The sequence below is a fragment of the Salvelinus alpinus genome, chromosome 4, assembly GCF_045679555.1.
Source record: "Salvelinus alpinus chromosome 4, SLU_Salpinus.1, whole genome shotgun sequence".
Lineage (NCBI taxonomy): Eukaryota > Metazoa > Chordata > Actinopteri > Salmoniformes > Salmonidae > Salvelinus > Salvelinus alpinus.
The window spans coordinates 24411671-24435293 of record NC_092089.1 but is presented as its reverse complement, the minus strand read 5'-3'; the positions used below and the strand labels follow the sequence as shown (position 1 = coordinate 24435293).

Sequence of the window (23623 nt, the reverse complement as noted above, 5' to 3'; positions counted from 1 at the left end):
AGTAATGGGACAATTGATGGGTACAACCATCAAACTAGTAGTAGAAGTCTAAAAGAAAAAATTATAAAACTGTGGTGCACATTAATGTTATATCAATCCTTATTGCATCAATTCAGGCAATTTAACACATTATGGATTTCTGTCCTCATCGCCCAGCTCTAATTCATCTTAAGAAAGCTTGGTGAGACAACAACACATCACATTCCCTCTACAAAGTAGTCATCAGCAAATTCAGTGCTAGTAGGAAGACAAGTGCATATTATAATTATTATTTTTGGGGAGGAGAAAGGAATAGTAGCCCTATTCAACAAATAATCTATATGGGATCCCCTTTAACATTGCACAGATCAAATAAACATTTGTATAATTATTTTATTTGACCTTTATTTAACTAGGCAAGTCAGTTACGGGACAGCCTAGGAACAGTGGGTTAACTGCCTTGTTCAGGGGAAGAATGACAGATTTTTTTACCTTGCCAGCTCGGGGATTTGATCTTGCAACCTTTCGGTTACTAGTCCAACGCTCTAACCACTAGGCTACCTGCTGCCCCAGGTAGCCTAGGAAGGGGGTAGCAATTTATACAAATGGTTTAGACCCAATGGGACATTTCTCGTAGCTTACCTGTTCTGGGTGCTCGTTGCCGATGATCTCAGCCACAGTGTTGAAGGAGTCAGCGTCAGGGAAGGTCTGGGCGTTCATGGTGAGTCGGACCACAATCCTCTGGCCTCGCTTAGCCATCCTGGCCATCATCATGGCGTCTTCCACTGTGATACAGGCGGTAGGGATCTTCTGCACTCCCTCCTGGTAGTCCTGCCAGCCTGTGTGAGGACTGCAACACAGATAGACCCATGTTAGAAATTATCAGCAGAAATAGGGCACTGTATTACTTTCGGATTCCCATCATTGACTTATGATGACACACTTTCAAAAAGTCAGTTTAAAACAATATAAAAAGGTGTACTAGAGGAATACAAGTATACGGAATACACAAATAGCTAGAAATGTGGGACAAAAATGACATGCAGTCAGACTAGACAGAAAGAGAAATGGCAACATGCAGTCCCAGCCTTAGTCAAGCATTCAACTAATTGGCATTATAAGGGAAGGAATACATTGGATCATTGTGACTCATCCAGTACCTGTTGATGGAGAAGGGTGTGATGGACCGGATGAGAGTAGCCACAGCTCCTACTTCAGCTGCCTGGGATGCCCCAAAATCCCTGTACTGCACAGTCTCCTCATAGCTGACAAAGGGCTGGTTATACACCACGATCTTCCCAATGGCTTCCTTCTGCCTTTTTTTCAGCTCCTCAAAAGACTCCACCACCAGCACCTCTGCTTCAATGCCTGAACCGAAGAGACCGAAAGCCACAAAAAAAGTGACATGCATGGCGCAACGGTCTACGGTACTGCATTTCAGTGCTTGGGGCGTCACTACAGACACCCTGGTTCGAATCCAGGCTGTATCACAACCAGCCATGATTGGGAGTCCCATAGGGCAGCGCACAACTGGGCCAGCGTCATTCGGGTTTGGCCAGGGGTAGGCCGTCATTGTAAATAAGAATTTGTTCTTAACTGACTTCCCTGGTTAGATAAAGGTTATGTAAAAATACATCAGCGCACCAGTCGAAGATTCATCTAAATATCTACACCTTGGCTTGAGTTGGGGCCTTGCAAATAGTGGCAACACTATCAGCATTGTCTAGGCTTGAGTGATAGAACTCATCGCTACAGAACACAGGGGCAGTTCCACGATAACGGAATTACGCTGAGACTCCAAAACCATTGATTTAAACATTTAACAAACCATACAACTCTATGCACAATGACTACAATGAACAATTCACACAGTAAAAAAACAAAAAATAACACTTACTGGAAAACAGATGCAAAGTTTGGTAAATGAATTACAGTAAAAAATATCCCTCAGTTTTATTCCGTTACCAAACTTTGTATCTGCACAGTTCTTCCTGTAACTGTATTTTTGTAAAATGTTCAGTGGAAATTGCTCAAAGTAGTCCTTGTGTATAGAGTTCTATGGTTTGTTAAACTTTGAAATCAATGTTTTTTATTTGGTATACATTTTTAAGTGAAAAATATTGAGCGTAATTTCATTCCCGTGGAATTGCCCATAGGCCTACCTCCTTGGGGTGTAGCCACACTGCTGCCCAGTCCAAGGATGGCCATGGTGTGGTTCCGGGGCTGTAGCATCATGGCGCTCTCCTCTCCCCTGACCCAGTGTGGAATCTTCACTGGTTCTAGATGTACGTTCTCCAGCCCATCCTGTTTCAGGGCACTGAACATGTACTTGATAGCCAGGTCCAGGTTCTTAGAGCCACTGACACGGTTCCCTATTGTATCTGTGAAGTCTGCCAGTCTCTCATAGGAGCGGTTCTGGGCTTTGCCATACACAGCCAAGTCTATGATGCTCTTGGCTACCTTTGCATAGCTGGCAATTTCTTTAGCGGTCTCTAGAAATGGCTTTCCACCAGTACTGTGTGGCAAACAACTACAATGGAAAAATGTGGCCAAAAGAGTCAGTGAGAAAAGGCCACATTGTTTTATCTTCCGGCCCTGCATCTGGAGGCAGACAAGAACATATTATGGTTATTTACAAATACTTTCCTCGTGACAACAGGCTATTTACGCTAATGCAGACTACACTACATTTCCCTAATTTGCTTAAAATATGACAGCACGCTACACGTGCCAGTGTTTACTTCATTAATGGGAACAGAGACGTATTGAGGTATAGCAGCGACTAGTATGGGCGGACTGGAGCTCCGACGCAACTCATAAAAAAAAAAAAGAACTACAGATTTCAGAGACATTGTTCCGTGTAATTGCAGGCTATTCTTTGGGTGCTCAAATCATAATTTTTTTAATTAAAACAAATGTGACGTCGGTCCATACCAGTCATAGAGTTAAGTCGGCTAATTGACGCAGTGAAATGCATAGCAAAACAAGGACGCAAACCACAAGCATCTGTATAGCTAACGTTATGTCATTCGTTGTGATTCCTAACTAGCGAAATATGAAAGGACTTTTAAATTAGGACACGATAAAAAAAAAAGTTAAAAAAAACCTTCCTCTGCAGTTAGTTGGCAAATTGCTGACCGCCTTGACAGATGGAATAATTCACAATATATGTTATTCCTTCTAGCTATTTATCAATTTCAAAATAACTTCCGTGATATTTGAATGACTACGGCAACTCAGTAGGGACAGACATGCGTTTTCACTTTCGTTAACAATTCCATTTTGGTTTGTTTTTGTTTCTTTACCAAATTGTGATAAAAAATATATATTTTAAAAAATGTAGTCTGCTCTAATTATTACCCTTGACGTTTACTGCGGACATTTTGCATTTCTTTCTGCATGACTTGGCATGAGCAAACATTTAGCTCACAGCAGCCTGTTTGTTTAGTGTTTTTGATCAGAGATCGCAAACTAACAAAAGCTGTTAATATTTTTTACATTTTATTTCAGCTTGCACATGAAATCTGAGATACCACATGTGGTATTTGTGCTGCAAGTTATATTCTTACATTTACTTTGTAAGTGTCAACATTCCAAAGAACACAGACACAATATGTTGGAGCCTTATCAGAAATACAACCATTTCAGAGAGAAGAAACCACATTTGATTACTATTTAATATTAAGCCACATTGTTTATTCAGTAGTGTCTCCCATCATAACATACAACACTGCTTTTGTAACACTAAGTTGCCATCAGTATCCTGTGCTTATATTCGTGACTACTACTTCATGCCACTTAGAAAACATCCTTTGTCTCAACAGTAAAAAAAAAAAAAAAAAACTTTCAGAATGGTAGGCACTTCAAAGGCTTAAAACATTTGTGAATATACATCAATATACTTGAACTAACATATTATTTCTAATATGTAATATATATAAATTAATATATAAATTATAGTACAGACATTATACAGACGCACCACTGACTTAAAAGGTAGTCAGCGAAATTATGTTGCACAAGCAGCACTGCAGATATTTCAATGAGCAAGATTTCGCTCAGTCACACATACAGTATTTGCACATGTGCATGGGTTCCCTTCACCGCACGCTCTTACAATGTGGCAGCCACGGGACCAGAACAGCGGAGAAGTTTAGCCTCGCGCTCTAACGCTCTTAGTTGTGGAAATTGACCCACTATGCCGTTTTACTTTATGCATCTACATAATTTAGCTGAGTCTACCTTTAGAATAGTCAGGACTAAAGGTAACAAAATAAAAATGGGGAGATTGTGTTACATGTGATAAATGGCAAAAACACTGTTCCAAGTCCAAGGAAAGTCTTACTGTAAGTACCTTTATTCAATAATTACGTACCATGAGAAAAACACATCAACCCAGTGATCATAGAAGTAATTTTTTTAGGGAAGAGGAACATTGTTCTATAGTAGACATTCATAATTCTTTACAGATGCTAAAGAGGGGGAACAGATAAGTAATAAGGTACACCATGTCCTGTTCACTGAGACTACATCACAAATAGCACCCTAGTCCCTATTTAGTGTACTGCTTTTGACCAGGGTTCATATGGCTCTAGGGTGCAATTTGGGAAAGCGCCCTGGACTTTCGAGTCTGACAGATTTTCAGTCAAAGTTGAAACGATATTACAGAGAAGTCCGGTGTCCCATCTGTGGCTAGAGTAAATCACTGTACTAAAGTCAACTGAAAAGAGTTGAGCGCATAGGACTGTTCATTAGCATTAGTTCCCCATATCTAGCAAGTCATCATTTAAAACCTGCAGATAAATGAAAATCAGCTTTTATATCATAAATTGGTCAGAAAAGTTTTGCAGGTTTGTTTATAAAACACCCAAGTCTTAACATTGCATTGTGATCAGAGGAGAAAATTCATGGACCTAATAGTGAAACCTACTGAAAAGGTTCCTCTATATTTTGGGTAACAGAAACTGGAACACAGAGTACATATAGCAGTGGAGGCTGCTGAGGGAGAATGGCCAGAACGGAGTAAATGGAATGGCATCAAACACCTGGAAACCAGGTGTTTCATACATTACCATGAGCCCGTTCTCCCCAATTAAGGTGCCACCAACCTCCTGTGATATAATGCACTCCTCAAAGCACGTGTCAAACTCATTCCACGGAGGGCTGAGTGTCTGCGGGTTCACTCCTCCCTTGTACTTGATTACTAATTAATCAAACACCTCACCAGGTTGTCTAGGTCTTGAGAAGAAAAAACAAAAACCCAGACACTAGGCCCGCCGTGGAATGAGTTTGACACCCATGCCCTTAAGAGTAGCATTTAAAATCAGTGTTTCTTAACTCCAGGCCTCGAGTACCTCCAACAGTACACGTTGTTGTAGCCCCAGACAAACTCACCTGATTCAACTAATCAGGCCCTCAAATTGAATCAGGCAAGTTTGTCAGGGACTACAACAAAAATGTTTACTGTTGGGGACTGGAGTTGGTAAACACTGCTTTATATCAGTAATGTTTTACTAGAAAGGAATGTCCTTTGCTTTGGCCAGATGACATTGGGTAGTTATGGAGTCCTGTAATTCATTTCACACAATGACAAGAAAAATAGCATAATAACAAAAAAATATGTTTTTTCATCCAAGTTAAATTGGAGACCAGATTGCTTTGAGACTAGAAACATTACATAACTTATGTTTTTCATGTTGAGGTTAATAAAAAAAAAAAACTTTGGACATGCTATGAAAAAATCAAAAATAGAATAGCTATAGGACAATTATATTCTGTCATTTTTATTTCAGTGACCTTTAAAAAAAGTTGTTTTTCCTTCCTTACAAATATGTACCTCTACAGTTAGAAAGTAGTCCATGACAATCTATGAATATGTTTCACGTTCTCACATGACAAGGAAATTCTCCAACCGTTCTAATGATCCAAAACATGAAACATTTACAATAGCCCTGTTTGGCCTCATTAAGGAAAAGTATATATTTGCTATATGAAAAAGCTCCTTGAAACACTTCCTCATTGAATACCATTTCAACCAACAGCATGCGAGGAGGACCCTGCTGTATGAGATGTTTTGTATGCATCCCAAATGACACCCTATATGGTGCACAGATACTGGTTAAAAGTAGTAAGTACACTATAGAGGGCATAGGGTGCCATTTGGGACACAGCCTTCGTCTTTATGTTGCTCCAGAGGTTTCTCCTCATAGTGACGGTGGTTGTTTCAGGCATAGAACTCCTTGGTGGGGGCTTTCTGATAGGCTGAGCTAGGGGCCTTCCGTTCTCCAAGGACGTAGCTCCCCTCATCCTTCTTCCTCATCCTGTAGACCAGGAGGAGGATGAGGAAGATGGCGAACAGCAAACCTATAACCCCGCCAGCTATCACCGCTGGGGGGGGGGGGGGGGGGAGAAGAACCACGTCAGAAGATGCTTATTGATCAATAATTCAATACAAGTGATTGGTGTTGACAACCTTGCTAGAAGATAGTGTTAATAACAGTCAAATCAGATATGATAGACCTCTACCAGATTGTGTGTGGGGCAAGGTAATTACCCCAACCCGATTAATGATACGATTGCGATGTGTTGTCTCACCTAGCTCTAAGATGAATGCACTAAATTGTAGGTCGCTGGATAAGACAGTCTGCTAAATGACTAAAATGCAAAGTAAATGTAACCCCATTACCTTCTGTTAACATGGATGAACAATAAAGAGGGAACTATGATTGCTTTGTATCAAATGTTTGGCAACAACTCACATTGAGAAATTAATGGGAAAAATCACCCTGATAGCTGCAGTCTAGTGCATCAAAGTTAAGATCAATGGACTAATCAAATATGAGACGGAGCCGACTCAGGAGGAGTCACAATTATACTCTTCATTCATAACATGCTTTCATTGTAAAACAATCCCGAAGTGTTGTTGGGTGCTTGACTCAGTCTCCTTCCCTCTGCTATCAAACGCCAAGACAAAGAGTCTGTTTTTATTGATTCTGAAAGCAAAGTCTAGAGTTACCCAATTTAAGACAGAGGCCATGTTTCAGATCCAATCTCTGATAGTGGGCTGTATTGAAAAATGATCTCTTCAATTGTAACTTATAGATTTCAGATGACCGTTTTGTTGAATCATTATCGTAGTGTGTATCGCTTTTTTGTGTGATGTTTAACATATGTTGTCTGATGATATTTTATTGCTTTCATTATGCTCAGGTCTCATTGGAAAAAGAGAGATGTTAATGTCAATACGATCTCCTGAATACATAAACCAGAACATACCTGCTAGGACCTCTGTCCTCTGGAATAGGTTTTCGGAGTGTACATCGTAGGGTGTGTCTGCCTCGTACAGCAACCCGGAAGCACCGGTGGTGCTGGGAGGAGCTTCACTACTGATTACAGTCTCCTCTGTCACGTCCAGAGACCGTTCAGGGACCTGGGTCTGACACACAGACAGAGGGAGAAAGAGAGATTTAGATTTTCACAGCAACTATAAAACCACAGGGATACTATTAAGTCCTTGCCATGCCAGCAGTGCGAGGCGAAATGAAACAATCACACTACCGGCTCAAAATCCCACACTAAAGTCAGTTAAAAAGAGAGGCATACCTCTGTTTCAGTCTCAGTTTCTGTCTCAGCTATTTCTGTGCTCAGGTCAGTGACTGTAAACATCTCCACGGCAGTTGAAAGTTCTGGTAGAGAGTCCTGGGTTGGCTCTGCTTCAGGAGCGGCGAACACCCTTTTCACTTTGACTCGCTCAGTGACCTCACCGATAGCTGAGGAGGAAAATAATCTAAAATGTATTGACCCCAAAGAGAAATTTGGTTCGCAGGCAGGGCTAACATGATAAACAACAAATCACAACAATGCCAGTGCTAATGGATTCACTACTAATGATAGAGGCCCTTTTCATAATGAGTCGACCAATAACGTCACACAACCCCTGTCATACTGACTCAGAAATAGACTGCAAGCCAGATCTGTTTGGGTGTTCTTGTACAGTACATTATAGTCTATGGTTCAGTATCACTTCAGGTTAGGGTATATGAAATAATGACTCATTCATTATTGAACGTCTCTCTACATGACATGTGCTGGGTAATTAACATAGTCTTGGTTGACTGCATGTGAAACATCTGTGCTTTCACCGCCTCCGTAGGTCCATTGTGATCCTGCAGTACCAGTGTGCCCTAGTAGTCTAAACAAAGTGAAAAGGTTTCTGTGCACCGTCTAGGACCTTCGTAGAGCCAGTACAATTATAGCTTTACATACAGCTAGAACTCTTAACATGGCATTATCAGGTTGCTATGTATATGACATTAGGAAACAAGGGTGAAATATTTTAGAAGAAGGTAACCATTGCTTACTCATATCACCGGACCCTGAGCCAGAGTTGTAACCGTCGTCGTCTACGGAGTCTCCTGATTGGTCATCCAGGTACAGGTAATCCGACTGGGCCGAAATCTGTGAATGGAGAACAAGAGATGAAGGAAAAAGTGTCTCCACCATATAAACTGAATTCTACAGGTACCCACGTGCTATTTAGGCAATAAGGCCTGAGGGGTGTGGTATATGTCCAATATACCACGGCTATGCACGCTGCAGCGCAGAATACAGCAAGATACAGCCCATAGCATGTTGGCCATATACCACAAACCCGCAAAATGCCTTATTGCTATTATGAAATAGTTCCACATAAATAGAACAGTAAACAAGAGCGTTTGCATCATACCCATGGTAAATTGTCTGACATACCTCAGCTTACCTCTGATTCAGAGGGGTTGGGTTAAATGCAGAAGACTCATTTCAGTTGTACATCTGACTAGGTATCCCCCTTGATCAGCATCCAGGACCCATAATACTACTCAATAACTGATCACATGACAAACTATTCCCAGTGTAGATTTCATGCCCTTAAGAATATACAAACACTTTTCACTGTGGGGGATCAAATCAAGTTTATTTTATATAGCCCTTCGTACATCAGCTAATATCTCGAAGTGCTGTACAGACACCCAGCCTAAAACCCCAAACAGCAAGCAATGCAGGTGTAGAAGCACGATATCCATGCTGTTTATTTTATACAGGCATTAGAAGCGCAAGAGCAAAACAAATTTGAAAGAACCATGCTAAGAAAATCAAGACAAATATTTTGGGAGACACTTTTATTAATCTCACAGTTCCCTGGGAAACAAACAAATGAACAGAAGCAGGCATGTCATGAGCCTCCCCATTACCTGAAATACCACTTAGAAGCTATGAAGGCCTGGATCAAATCTTCCCATTTTCTGAAGCAGAAACCAAAGACAATGTATCAGTCTTCCTGTAATTCCTCTGCATGTGGAGAGCAGGTTAAAACAGGAAGGTGTCATTGTCTGACTGGCTCATCCAATCCCAAGGCAAAGTGTTATTGTGAACAGAAGAATGAATAAACATAAACTACTTTTTAGGGCAGGAGGCTGCTCTCAGAGCAGATAGAAGCATGTAAAACCATGTAGTCTGACTCTCTGAACCCTGTATCCTTCTAGTCATCCCTCCCAACACCCTGCATTCCTTTAGATCTCTGGCCCACCACAGTAGGCTGGTGGCCACCTCTTCAACTAGCCTGTCAGGGCTCATGGAAATCACCATTCACAGCCACTGATGCTCACCAAGACGTGTGATGTTTCCACACAATTGTGCTTCCCAAAATCCCCACAAAAGCAATACATCTGACAAAAGGTACTAAGCATGCACCCTCTGTGTGCGCGCGCACGCACGTCGAGGTCTGCCTTTTTGCTCCGCTGATGAATGTTGACACTAAGGAGCCTGGTTCAATTTTCAGGCCTTTGTTCGTGGAGGGGGGGGGGGGGGGGGGGGTGACAGACAGGGGTGATGTAAGAAAAAGGAAGGACTCTTGCTTCAAAGGAAGCAGAGCCTAGTACACAATAAGAGGACAAGTCATTTCAGACTCACTGAAGGAGACAGATGCTTCAAAGAGCACAACAATGGCTCTGGCTGAAAAGAGGGAATACCCAGCTAGATGGAAGCCAAAGGAAAGGTCTCTGACTGGGATCACTGAGGGAAACAGTTCGAAGCCAATAACTCATATCAACCTCTAACTAACATTTCCCTTTGGAAATAATTGTCATCTGTACAAAAACACATCTTTGGTATGCCATTGTGTTGTGCTCCAGTGGTCTTTCAAACTGTCACACAGTGAATCATGTTTTGTTTGCTATGCAACATGCTATAGAGAACGCAGCAGGCAGAACATAAGACAGAGGAAGTGATGATCAAAGTAATCCAGGAAAACAATGTATATAAGGGCTCCCATGTCAACTAATGTTAGAAGACCACAGTGCTAGTTAACGGTGTTAGTACACATTATGCATAACCGTGGTATTCAAACAAGGCTGCAATGAAAACTAATGGGACTGTAGCGACTGCGTTGGCATCAAAATCCAGTGTAAGCTACGTTTCTATTCAAGCGTTGATTGACATGATAATGGACCAATAGTATTGGAGAAAAGATCAAACAAACAGACCCCTCTGACACTGTACGTTCCATTGTGACGTGTCAACGCTCAGTGGTGACTAATCCTAGAAGACCACATGTACACTATGGTATGACTGGAGTCATGAATGACTGATATCTACTGTACACTAGTTCCGTTTGCCAGCCCTGAAAACACTTCCCAGTATTTAAAAGTATTTGACCCAGATATACTCAGCTGATTTAGCCTCTGAAGCAGTCAAGTGTTATGACAATGTCAAGTTGACCCCAAACATCCAATAGAGATAACACTGTGAGAACAATGGAGACTCTCAGGGTCAGCCGGTGACCATACAGTAGTAGTCTAGTCAGTGTGAATACCCAGCCACTGCATCATGAAGTACAACATCAGTAGTAGTCTAGTCAGTGTGAATACCCAGCCACTGCATCATGAAGTACAACATCAGTAGTAGTCTAGTCAGTGTGAATACCCAGCCACTGCATCATGAAGTACAACATCAGTAGTAGTCTAGTCAGTGTGAATACCCAGCCACTGCATCATGAAGTACAACATCAGTAGTAGTCTAGTCAGTGTGAATACCCAGCCACTGCATCATGAAGTACAACATCAGTAGTAGTCTAGTCAGTGTGAATACCCAGCCACTGCATCATGAAGTACAACATCAGTAGTAGTCTAGTCAGTGTGAATACCCAGCCACTGCATCATGAAGTACAACATCAATACAGACTCCCAGACGTTAAACAGCCCTGATCATTTCCTCCAATGCCCTTTGTTGTTCAGGATTAGTCAAGGACTCCGATCAGGCCCCAGTACAGTACAGAGTACAACTGGCTACTGAAAGGCCCTATTTTCATGCTGCCGGCATTCCACTTTCTTATTAGATAGTAGTGTTAGGTTAGACTTTATCTAAGAACAGGCTAAGATTGTCAGGCTCTATTTTCCAGAGGCCGATGTGAACACACGAGAGTATGCTATATGATTAGTCTCTGAACAACATTTTTGCACCTAGCCCACACCTGGCATACATGCCTTGACAAAATACACTGTTCAAGACGTGCGGATCAATTACTTTCACATCTTATGAATAGAACGGACTATCTAAAGCAGTGGTTTATGGGGGTTTCAACAGCATCATATGGGGCTGCCTCAACTCTTCAGAGAGGGAGAGCGAAGAGGCGATGAGAGAACGATGTTTGCAGCAGTACGATGTGGTGGTGAATAATATCTCTCATTCCAAAACTGCTGTCAGACATATGAAGGTGAGCCTCACATTCCTGGGCCAAAGTAGCAGCACAAGTGAGGTATTGTGCAGGGAGCTGAGGAGCTCAGGACTGGGCTTTCAGGCTGTGCCAAGTCTACAACTGAAAAGGAAATACTCCCTCTTCTCTCCCTCTGTTCACTAGCTAGCTCCTTCCAAACAGCCCAGTCAGCCAGCCACTACTAAAGGTTTGAATCATTAAGGTATTGTTGTTAGTGGCTATCACAGCAACATGCTGGGGACATGTCAGCTAATCATGTCACCCTCCTCCTCCACAGGTATAGTTGTCAGCTGTAATGATGGGAAGAGAGAACCTGCCAAGATATGACCAACACTGGACTTATGGGGCTTTAAAAAAACATTCCAGGCAGATCTAGGATGACTACCTGATATGAATGTAATCTCAACATGAAAAACATTGGATTCCCTTTGAAAGTCGTCCTCCATGCCCTGAAGGCCTGGCTGTGTTGTTTCTCAGCATACCCCTGTCGGACAGCCAGAGGATAACAGAACGTTCTCTGCTGATTACATTCACACATTAAATAACAACCAACGCTACTGGCAACCCTGCCCATATATATCGTCTGTCAGCATCACCCAATGACAGCAACCAAACAGGTCTACCAAGACAATAACCCAGCATGTGGACCAACCGTACAGGAGCTCTCTAGTAACCAGCTTCCTTCCACAGTGCTGGGAAGCAGCACAGATGTGGGTTACAATATTAACCCACATCTGCTGAGGGCTCAGCTTCATGCAGGGCACAGTAGCTCTAGGCTACATCCCAAATGGCTCTCTATTCCCTATTTAGTGCACTACTTCTGATGGGCCCTGGTCAAAAGTAGTGCACCACATTAGGGAACAGGGTGCCATTTGGGATAGAGACCTTGCCGATGTAGTAGCTGTCCAACCAGCTGCTGACATTCGCAGCCCCTCAGGAGTACACAGGAAGAGCATTAACTACTATACGGTGCCAGCGCTCCACCAGAACAGCTGCCTAACAGGATAAACACAGCCCATTCAGACCAGAGGCATGTCTGGTATTCTTCATACGATTCAATAAACACAGGTGTGGTACTAGGGCTATGAGGCTGGGATTTTCTACTGGCCTGGGTCTTCTTGGAGGGGGGCGGAGAGCGGACTACTGGAGTCAGACATTCTGGGGATATTTGTTTTATTGACTGTACCTGAATGGCGGAACTAGATCTAGTGTTATGAAATTATATCAGAGAGTGACAACCAAATTATGGTGAGATTACATGTGCTAGTTTTAGAGTGCACAAAATATGAATTTGTCTAGTGTGGTCTTTCAGAGAGACGTTACCACTACTCGTCAGAGCTTCTTATACCCCAAGCCTCTCTCACTGCTGTCTATGCCTTGGGACAGGTCATCATTTTAAAATAGGAAATGTGTTAAGTTATACTTACCTGTATAAATGAAGATTAAATAAAGACATTAACTTTGGTCCTTGGGCATAATTGAACACTACAGTAGTGTGAGTATGAAGTAGTTTACTGTGGTGTGGGACCCTGTGTGAGGGCTGGCTGATCCACACTCCTTCAACTCTAACCTTAACATTAAGGACTACATTGAATCAAAGCTGCGTTGCAGGATTTAGGCAGTAGCTCTCTGGAATGACCACTTTATGTCCAGCACATATTAAAAAGGAAAACATCTAACACAATACTTTACAATAGAGAAGACTAATTTGATATCTTTATTTATTTTATTTTTTATTTAACCTTTATTTAACCAGGTAGGCAAATTGAGAACACGTTCTCATTTACAATTGCGACCTGGCCAAGATAAAGCAAAGCAGTTCGACACATACAACAACACATAGTTACACATGGAGTAAAACAAACAAACATAATTATTCTAGGAAACTTTCAGAGGTAAGAGTTGGGAACAGAAAATCTAACAATCATTTGTAACAAAATCCATTATTTTCTGCCTCCGTTTTCCATCCAGGTAATCACGGTTTGAGACTTTGTCATATTCCAGGGATTACCAGAGCCAAGACATGAACAGGGGACATGAGTGGGAGTTTCAGGAGTAGCCAAGGAAAAGCAAAGTTCAGCTAATGTAAAGCAGATAACAGAAAGATGCAATGAATTTCTCTAATGCCAGAGTAAAACAGCTGACAGCAAATGAGTCTGCACATGAAATCACTTCAAAAGACAGGATTACTAAGCAATTACTGTCTAAATTCAGGCTCAATGATAATTATAGTTTTTCACAAGTTCTTAAACTGTATCCCAGGCTTGGTCAGACAGAGAAGCTATGGATCTGTCTCCGTTTGTGGTATTCGTTGACGTGATGCCACCACACACAGCTTTAAGGCCTCTACACTGTTTACGTGCGTAGATCACGTGCATGTTCATAGGTGGAGTCATGAGGGGCCCAGACACTCACTCTAGCTAGCGACGACATTTAAAAACTTCTGGATCACGTGTAATTGCCCGTTTACAAATACTAGCTAGCTACATGTCTGGTGTTATGCTTGTAACTGTACTTTAAGGATTAGAAATATAACTCTTAACACTCCAGATACAAATGTACTTTCAGGATTTAACTAGCTACAGAAGCAAACATGTCTGCCTCCAAATTAGAAGAGCTTGAACTGCTCTTACTAGTGGTTTGTTTTTATTTCTCACGAGGGAGAAAATGGCATGTTGGTCCACTGATCACTACAAGAGGGGACAATTGAGAATACATGTCTCTAGTCTGACCTATGCAAAGCATTGACAAGGGAAGACATGTTCAGTACTTTTGGATGTTTTTGGCAATTGGCAGCACACAGCAATAGCATTTGCCATCATCAGCGAAGCTTGCCAGGCTATCTGGCATGTCTCGAAGGCAGATTTTGTTGCTTATCCCTCAGTAGCAAAATGTGCCGAAATCGCCCGATAATTCCAACGATCCCAAAACTCTCAGTTGTGTAGGAGCAGTCGAAGGGAAACATATTCAGATCCGAGCTCCAGCAAACTCTGGTAACGAGTCCTACAACTACAAGGGATATTTCACAATAGTCCGGTTGACAGTCCGCAATGCAAAGTACCGCTTCACCATGGTCGACGTGGGCGCATTTGGTCGAGAGGGAGATGCGGACCAGCTGCCGACACCAAGGCCAGAGTCCTTGCCAATGATCCAAACACTGAGCCCATATTCCCGCTGAAGGTCAACATGATGCGACCATATCCAGGTAAAATTTTGTAAATCTATATGACTTGTAATATTACCATGTGAAAATCATACCAATGTGAATAGAAGTAATGACATGCCTCACATAAAAGTGCTCTGGCATCCCAGTAGGAGGATGGGGACCTATGTCCCAAGTATAAACTACAGTCGTTACAGTACACATCTGATACCCTTCATGTTCCTGTTCGACACTAATGACATGCTTCTTTATGAAAAGGTTCTTCAGGCCTTGATGATGCCAAGAAGATCGACAACTACAGTGACTCAAGAGCCAGAAGAATTAGTCCTGAAGCATGAGACCGCTGGCCCATACACCACACCTGGGTTAGAACAAATAGCAACTAGATCATGAACTAGCATCAGTACCAAATGAGAGCAGACATCTGAGCACCTGAGAGAGTTATCACTATAAAAGAATCTCATGTGGACAGACTATTTTATTAACACAGATTACTATAAAACAGCAGACACACTGAGTGGACAAAACAGTAAGAACACCTGCTCTTTCCATGACACAGACTGACCAGGTAAAATCTATGATCCCTTATTGATGCCGCATGTTAAATCCACTTCAAATCAGTGTAGATGAAGGGGAGGATACAGGTTAAAAAATGATTTGAGACATGGATTGTGTATGTGTGCCATTCAGAGGGTGAATGGGCTAGACAAAATATTGAAGTGCCTTTGAACGGGGTATGGTAGTAGTTGCCAGACGTACTGGTTTGATCGTGTCAAGAACTGCAACACTGCTGGGTTTTTCCACACTGAACAGTTTCCCGTGTGTATCAAGAATGGTTCACCACATCAAGCCAACTTGACACACAAGTGTGGGAAGCATTGAGTAAACATGGGCCAGCATCCCTGTGGAACACTTTCGACACCTTGTAGAGTCCATGCCCTGACAAATTCAAATCAAATCAAATCAAATTTTATTAGTCACATACACATGGTTAGCAGATGTTAATGCGAGTGTAGCGAAATGCTTGTGCTTCTAGTTCCGACAATGCAGTAATAACCAACAGTAATCTAACCTAACAATTCCACACTACTACCTTACACACACACACAAGTGTAAGGGATAAAGAATATGTACATAAAGATATATGGATGAGTGGTGGTACAGAACGGCATGGCAGATGCAGTAGATGGTATAGAGTATGGTATATACATATGAGATGAGTACTGTAGGGTATGTAAACATAAAGTGGCATAGTTTAAAGTGGCTAGTGGTACATGTATTGCATAAAGATGGCAAGATGCAGTAGATGATATAGAGTACAGTATATATACATATGAGATGGGTAATGTAGGGTATGTAAACATTGTATTAAGTGGCATTGCTTAAAGTGGCTAGTGGTACATTTTTACATAATTTCCATCAATTCCCATTTTTAAAGTGGCTGGAGTTGAGTCAGTATGTTGGCAGCGGCCGCTAAATGTTAGTGGTGGCTGTTTAACAGTCTGATGGCCTTGAGATAGAAGCTGTTTTTCAGTCTCTCGGTCCCTGCTTTGATGCACCTGTACTGACCTCGCCTTCTGGATGATAGCGGGGTGAACAGGCAGTGGCTTGGGTGGTTGTTGTCCTTGATGATCTTTATGGCCTTCCTGTGACATCGGGTGGTGTAGGTGTCCTGGAGGGCAGGTAGTTTGCCCCTGGTGATGCGTTCTGCAGACCTCACTACCCTCTGGAGAGCCTTACGGTTGTGGGCGGAGCAGTTGCCGTACCAGGCGGTGATACAGCCCGACAGGATGCTCTCGATTGTGCATCTGTAGAAGTTTGTGAGTGCTTTTGGTGACAAGCCGAATTTCTTCAGCCTCCTGAGGTTGAAGAGGCGCTGCTGCGCCTTCTTCACAACGCTGTCTGTGTGGGTGGACCAGTTCAGTTTGTCCGTGATGTGTACACCGAGGAACTTAAAAACTTTCCACCTTCTCCACTACTGACCCGTCGATGTGGATAGGGGGGTGCTCCCTCTGCTGTTTCCTGAAGTCCACAATCATCTCCTTTGTTTTGTTGACGTTGAGTATGAGGTTATTTTCCTGACACCACACTCCGAGGGCCCTCACCTCCTCCCTGTAGGCCGTCTCGTCGTTGTTGGTGATCAAGCCTACCACTGTAGTGTCATCCGCAAACTTGATGATTGAGTTGGAGGCGTGCATGGCCACGCAGTCGTGGGTGAACAGGGAGTACAGGAGAGGGCTCAGAACGCACCCTTGTGGGGCCCCAGTGTTGAGGATCAGCGGGGTGGAGATGTTGTTACCTACCCTCACCACCTGGGGGCGGCCCGTCAGGAAGTCCAGGACCCAGTTGCACAGGGCGGGGTCGAGACCCAGGGTCTCGAGCTTGATGACGAGTTTGGAGGGTACTATGGTGTTAAATGCTGAGCTGTAATCGATGAACAGCATTCTCACATGGGTATTCCTCCTCTTGTCCAGATGGGTTAGGGCAGTGTGCAGTGTGGTTGCGATTGCGTCGTCTGTGGACCTATTGGGTCGGTAAGCAAATTGGAGTGGGTCTAGGGTGTCCGGTAGGGTGGAGGTGATATGGTCCTTGACTAGTCTCTCAAAGCACTTCATGATGACGGAAGTGAGTGCTACGGGGCGGTAGTCGTTTAGCTCAGTTACCTTAGCTTTCTTGGGAACAGGAACAATGGTGGCCCTCTTGAAGCATGTGGGAACAGCAGACTGGGATAAGGATTGATTGAATATGTCCGTAAACACACCAGCCAGCTGGTCTGCGCATGCTCTGAGGACGCGGCTGGGAATGCCGTCTGGGCCTGCAGCCTTGCGAGGGTTAACACGTTTAAATGTTTTACTCACCTCGGCTGCAGTGAAGGAGAGCCCGCAGGTTTTGGTAGGGGGCCGTGTCAGTGGCACTGTATTGTCCTCAAAGCGGGCAAAAAAGTTGTTTAGCCTGTCTGGGAGCAAGACATCCTGGTCCTCGACGGGGCTGGTTTTCTTTTTGTAATCCGTGATTGACTGTAGACCCTGCCACATACCTCTTGTGTCTGAGCTGTTGAATTTCGACTCGATTTTGTCTCTGTACTGAGACTTGGCCTGTTTGATTGCCTTGCGGAGAGAATAGCTACACTGTTTGTATTCGGTCATGCTTCCGGTCACCTTGCCCTGGTTAAAAGCAGTGGTTCGCGCTTTCAGTTTCACGCGAATGCTGCCGTCAATCCACGGTTTCTGGTTTGGGAATGTTTTTATCGTTGCTGTGGGTACGACATCGTCAATGCACTTCCTAATGAACTCGCTCACCGAATCAGCATATTCGTCAATATTGTTGTTGGACGCGATGCGGAACATATTCCAATCTGCGTGATCGAAGCAGTCTTGAAGCGTGGATTCAGATTGGTCGGACCAGCGTTGAACAGACCTGAGCGCGGGAGCTTGTTGTTTGAGTTTTTGTTTGTAGGCTGGAATCAACAAAATGGAGTCGTGGTCAGCTTTTCCGAAAGGGGGGCGGGGGAGGGCCTTATAAGCGTCGCGGAAATTAGTGTAACAATGGTCTAGTGTTTTTCCAGCCCTGGTAGCACAGTCGATATGCTGATAGAATTTAGGGAGTTTTGTTTTTAGATTAGCCTTGTTAAAATCCCCAGCTACGATGAATGCAGCCTCAGGGTGTGTGGTTTCCAGTTTACAAAGAGTCAGATAAAGTTCGTTCAGGGCCATCGATGTGTCTGCTTGGGGGGGAATGTATACGGCTGTGATTATGATTGACGAGAATTCCCTTGGTAGATAATGCGGTCGACATTTGATTGTGAGGAGTTCTAGATCAGGTGAACAGAACGACTTGAGTTCTTGTGTGTTGTTATGATGATCACACCACTTCTCGTTAATCATAAGGCATACCCCCCCGCCCCTCTTCTTACCGGAAAGATGTTTGTTTCTGTCGGCGCGATGCATGGAGAAACCAGCTGGCTGCACCGACTCCGTTAGCGTCCCTTGAGTTAGCCATGTTTCCGTGAAGCAGAGCACGTTGCAATCCCTGATGTCTCTCTGGAATGCTACCCGTGCTCGGATTTCATCAACCTTATTGTCAAGAGACTGGACATTGGCGAGTAGTATGCTAGGGAGTGGAGCGCGATGTGCCCGTCTCCGAAGCCTGACCACGAGACCGCCACGTTTTCCCCTTTTTCGGCGACGCACAGGGTCGCCGGCTGGGATCAGATCCATTGTATTGTGTGGAAGGCAAGACACTGGATCCGTTTCGGGAAAGTCATATTCCTGGTAGGAACGATGATGAGTTGACGTTAATCGTATATTCAGTAGTTCCTCCCGACTGTATGTAATGAAACCTAAGATTACCCGGGGTACCGATGTAAGAAATAACACGTAAAAAAACAAAATACTGCATATTTTCCAAGGGACACGAAGCGAGGCAGCCATCTCTTTCCGGCGCCGGAATTACAATTGAAACTGTTCTAAGGGGAACGGGGGGAAATACACTCTCAGCGGTTCAGGACGACAGCTAGCCTAGCGGCTAAGAGCATTGGGCCATTACCCGAAAGGTTGTTGGTTTAAATCCCTGAGCAGACTATGTGAAAAATGCGTTGGTGTGCCCTTGAGCAAGGCACTAACCCTAATTGTTCCTGTAAGTCACTCTGGATAAAAGCATCTGCTAAATGACTACAATAACAATCTTGACTTGTGTTTTCTATTCAGTTCTGATAGCTGTGGGCCAAGTCAGGCTCCCTCTGGATCTAGAAAAGGATCCCAAATGTACTGTTGAAATTCTTTGACAATCTGTGACATGCTTAGCAGTGTTCCATAAAAACACAGAAAATCTTCAGCAGAGAATAAAAAATCCCCAGTGTCGAAAGATCAACACAGGCTCCATGAGAAACGTCCCTCCCTTAAATCGTCACAAAATATAAATCATTGATTTAACCCAAGTGACAAGTGATAGAACTCAGGTTCTTCAGATGGGAGGTAGTGACCTAAGTGGACAATCTCAGACCCTTTAAAAAGACAACACAATCAACAAAGCTGTCAAACCACAACCCCACAAGTATGACCCAGCAACAAGCGCAACCCCACAAGTATTTGACCCAGCAACAAGCTCAACCCCACAAGTATTTGACCCAGCAACAAGCTCAACCCCACAAGTATTCAAATCAGTTCTGATTTATCACATACACATATTTAGCAGATGTTATCGCAGGTGTACTGAAATGCTTGTGTATTTGACCCAGCAACAAGCTCAACCCAGCAAATATGTTTAAAATTCCAGACAAGCTTTGGTGGACAGATAAAAGGCAAGCCTCTTACAGAGCTGTTGAGAGAGAAGGAGACAGAAAGGGAGCTGGGGGAAATGAGTAGAAATACCAATGGAGCACAGCTCCACTTACATGTGAAGCTGCATGACTCCCAGACCAGCCCTATCCAGTCAGCACTGATCAGTTCAACAGTACATACTCTACCCTGTGTACTGCATGCATGACTAACACCGGGGAGGGCCTCCCTCCTGCTGACAGGAAACATTTAAAAACGTATTTAAAATATTCTCAAATTAAGGTCAGACAGAAAATACCACCACTTAGGATCTTGTGTGAGATTGCAGTTCCAAAAGAAATAAAACGGATTAGTTCCTGTTTCGCATTGATAATATCGTTATCAGTTCCTGTTTCGCATTGATAATATCGCCATCACAGCTTGTCAGTCTGTCCTTCTGTGCATCAATTAACCCAAGAGGGTCAGGAGGACATAGGACATGTGGATTCAGAGTCCAGATCACACCGTCTTTCACATCCAGACGGTCACCTCTGACTCACATACAGCTTCAGTGGTGTCTAAAAATAACACTAATATCTATTGAGAGCACATCTGCCAGATACATACAGTACAAAAACATCTGGAGTGGGTGTTTTTGTTTTCGGGAAACCGTTATGGCCATATATGGAGGTAACGGAAGGCAAAGAACATTTAGTACGAGTCACATCTATCAGCAAAGAGCAGACAGGGGTATTCTCTTTGGATGCTTTTCAACTGGGTAAACAAAGTTGGCTGGCATAACACCACAGCAAGCTGTCAGTATACACCGTCATGGAACATCTTGCGTTTGACCACGGTCCACGCTATTCTAGAAAATGTTACATTAAGGTTAACTTTCACTCTAGGATGTATGATCAGAGTAGCAATGATCACAATTCCATGTACAATCAAATCCACAAAAAAAAAAAGAAGAGAAGTCCAAACATTTACTAAATCTTCAGGCATAGGCTGCATTTGTCAAGAAAGGTTCAAAACTAACATCTCTTATTATTGACCTTCAGATCTGAGCCAAACAACCTACAGTTTCATTATCCAGTTGACAACTTCAGGGCTTCATAGATACAGAGCAGCCGGTGTGTACATCAGGTTTCCCCTCTCACAACCCAGCCGTCTAGTGCCTTGCTGCCTAGCCACCCCCACGTTCTCTGAGAACTTTACATTTGCTAAGCTAATTGAGGCAGGGGAGGAATGAGAGTAGCAGTCAGTACTGAAGCTGCGGTATGTGACCATTTTCCATCCTCTCAAGAAATCCTATTTGTCAGGCTAGTATTTCATTACTTTTCTCATTCAGGATTTCCATGCATATTTCTAGAGCCTTGATCACAGACAGTACATCCAACTCCAGATGTTTCTATACTGTTGATGTTATTCCCAACCATGCCTTAGTATTTGATGTGGTACATCTGTATGAAGCACTTTCAATGACAACGTTGGTGATGACATGACAAGTGATGTCATTTCCGTTCCATCTAATCAGTAGATGTTCCTTCACTGTTGACTTTAATACCAATCAGGTCAGATGTCATGGTGACAGTGGTATAGTACATGAAGTACTTTCAGTGACAAATCGTCAGTGATGATATGATGTTTGGACATCTCAGTGAAGTCTAGATCAATCTAGAGCAATAGTTCCTCTGTTTCCGCATGAACAAAAAGATGGATACTGATGGAGGTTAGAGTCCAGTCCAAGATGTAATGAATTAGAGAAAAGTGCTGCCTCTCAGAGCTGGTGTTTATGTTTTGTGCTGAAAAATGGAAGGGGGATGAGCGATGGTGGTGTCTGAAATCCTGAATGGACCAAATACAGTCAAAGGCTCTAAATGAGAAGTCTGACCTAATGTTAGAGGGGAGTGTGGGGCATGCAGCCTTCACCACAGTTAAACACACATCACCCTAAAATAACTTCATTCACCCACCTTCACTTTAGTAGAATGCCCATAGGTTGATACTGTCAAAAGTACTACAACTATAGAACCCTACACCCCCCCCCCCAATTCACTTTAAATCAGAGATGAGGGCCATTGCCTTTATTGATTTTTGGTTTCTAAAACAATCCAGGTTGGAAGGCTGGGGCTAATTAACACAGATGCAAAACTGCTGCTTCATAGCAATGGCCATGTTAGTTAGGCAACGGCATCACCGTGCCAATGATAGAGCCATGTCTACTGAAGTGGCAAACAGAGGAAAAGTATACAAACCTATACAATGTATCATTAACTCCACTGATGGACAATTCAGTAGTTGTTCAACGTGTCTTTCAATAGGAGGTTATTGGACACTTGATAAAAGGCAACACAGATGCCTGTGTTCTCAGCCTGGTTAAATGTAACCATTTAATCTGTTTTGACCAAGGAACAGAGACGACTGTAGTTCCACAACGCCTCTTGAAAATCATATTTGACCATTGTGGAATCAAACTGTAAAGAAACTCTTCGATGATGAATTTGGCTTTATACAAATATTAATCATACACGTGCCTTTCTGGCAACTGTAAAAAGGTATCTTTATCATTTGGGCCACAATGTGATAAGACTTCAGTCATATGGTTAGTGCACAGGGGAAAGAAGGGAATACATAAATAAGGGAATAGTTACATTGACTTCTTTACTTGTAAAAGTAGCCAGATAAATTACTCGCAGAGGTTATGAAGACCGCGAGTGAGACCAGCATGCAAAATAGCCTACATCGAAACCCGTTTAAAAAACATTTCAGCAGCTCCTTACCGCGCAAGGTTTAACAAAACACATTTTAAATATTACTTTCTTTGTCCTGACAACTTTACTCACCGGTTCACTCATAAAACAGGTCGCCACCGCGAGAGTCAATAGCATCCAAGTGTTCGTCATTATTCCTTTGGAAATAACAAACCGTGGCAAAAAAAAAATAGATCTATTAGCTAGCGTTCATACAAAAAAAATGTAATTATCTTCACAGTTGTAGACACCACTCTCTCTCCCAGATTATACTCTCCCAATCGAATTATTCCAAAACGAGCAAAGCTAGATCCTCCCCGCTCGATGTTTCTCTCCGAATAAAATAGTTTATTTCCCGTTTTCCTAGTACTTTTCTACTGAAAGGGAAAAGCGGAAGCACGCGCTATTACATGTACTGATGCGCCCAGCTTGGAACGCAACATTCATTGCGGAAACAAGGTAGTTAGGAAAGCGTCTTCTATAATTGGTTGACAGATACTTGGAACATAAAGAAGCGTCATTCACTTGAGTGTGCAGTGGTAATTTAAATTGACAATTTGACATAGCCACAAGTGAATGAGTTATGATAGGCTAGTAGAGTATGCCTACACAGGTTATAAACCATCCGGATATGATAGTCCCATCTCACTTCTGACACCAAAGCAGGATTCCGGGGTAGCATAACACCTCACAATACAGTGAAAGGTCTAAACCAGGGCTCTCC

General features: G+C 43.0%; 2 protein-coding genes across 6 annotated transcripts in view; both read right to left on the bottom strand.

The window, feature by feature from the left end:
• LOC139573106 (carboxypeptidase Q-like) overlaps window positions 1–3224 on the bottom strand; it is a 48667-nt gene extending 45443 nt beyond the window's left edge. For 3 of the 5 annotated variants that reach the window (XM_071396193.1, XM_071396194.1, XM_071396191.1), the window contains exons 1-4: window positions 2721–3079; window positions 2142–2580; window positions 1140–1347; window positions 622–829 (exon numbers count right to left, since the gene is read on the bottom strand). In XM_071396193.1, coding sequence (XP_071252294.1) covers window positions 622–829; window positions 1140–1347; window positions 2142–2580; window positions 2721–2831 — 966 coding nt within the window. In that variant the 5' untranslated portion in view covers window positions 2832–3079. The other 2 variants (XM_071396195.1, XM_071396196.1) reach the window with 2 other exon arrangements.
• A 429-nt stretch (window positions 3225–3653) lies between these two features.
• On the bottom strand, window positions 3654–23484 carry LOC139573105 (syndecan-2-like). Its single transcript, XM_071396190.1, has 5 exons — window positions 22993–23484; window positions 8340–8436; window positions 7582–7748; window positions 7255–7414; window positions 3654–6366 (listed from the first exon to the last, which is right to left on the bottom strand). Exons 1-5 carry the CDS (start codon window positions 23050–23052, stop codon window positions 6203–6205), a joined length of 648 nt encoding a protein of 215 aa, XP_071252291.1. The 5' UTR covers window positions 23053–23484; the 3' UTR covers window positions 3654–6202.
• Window positions 23485–23623: the final 139 nt, after the last annotated feature.

Excerpts from the sequence above, each read along its gene's own strand:
- LOC139573105 (XM_071396190.1), bottom strand. The coding sequence starts at position 23,052 with ATGACGAACACTTGGATGCTATTGACTCTCGCGGTGGCGACCTGTTTT. Across the intron at positions 7,749-8,339 it reads CTCAGGGTCCGGTGATATGA|CTATCGGTGAGGTCACTGAG; the intron begins GTAAGCAATGGT and ends TTTCCTCCTCAG. Across the intron at positions 7,415-7,581 it reads AAACTGAGACTGAAACAGAG|ACCCAGGTCCCTGAACGGTC; the intron begins GTATGCCTCTCT and ends TCTGTGTGTCAG.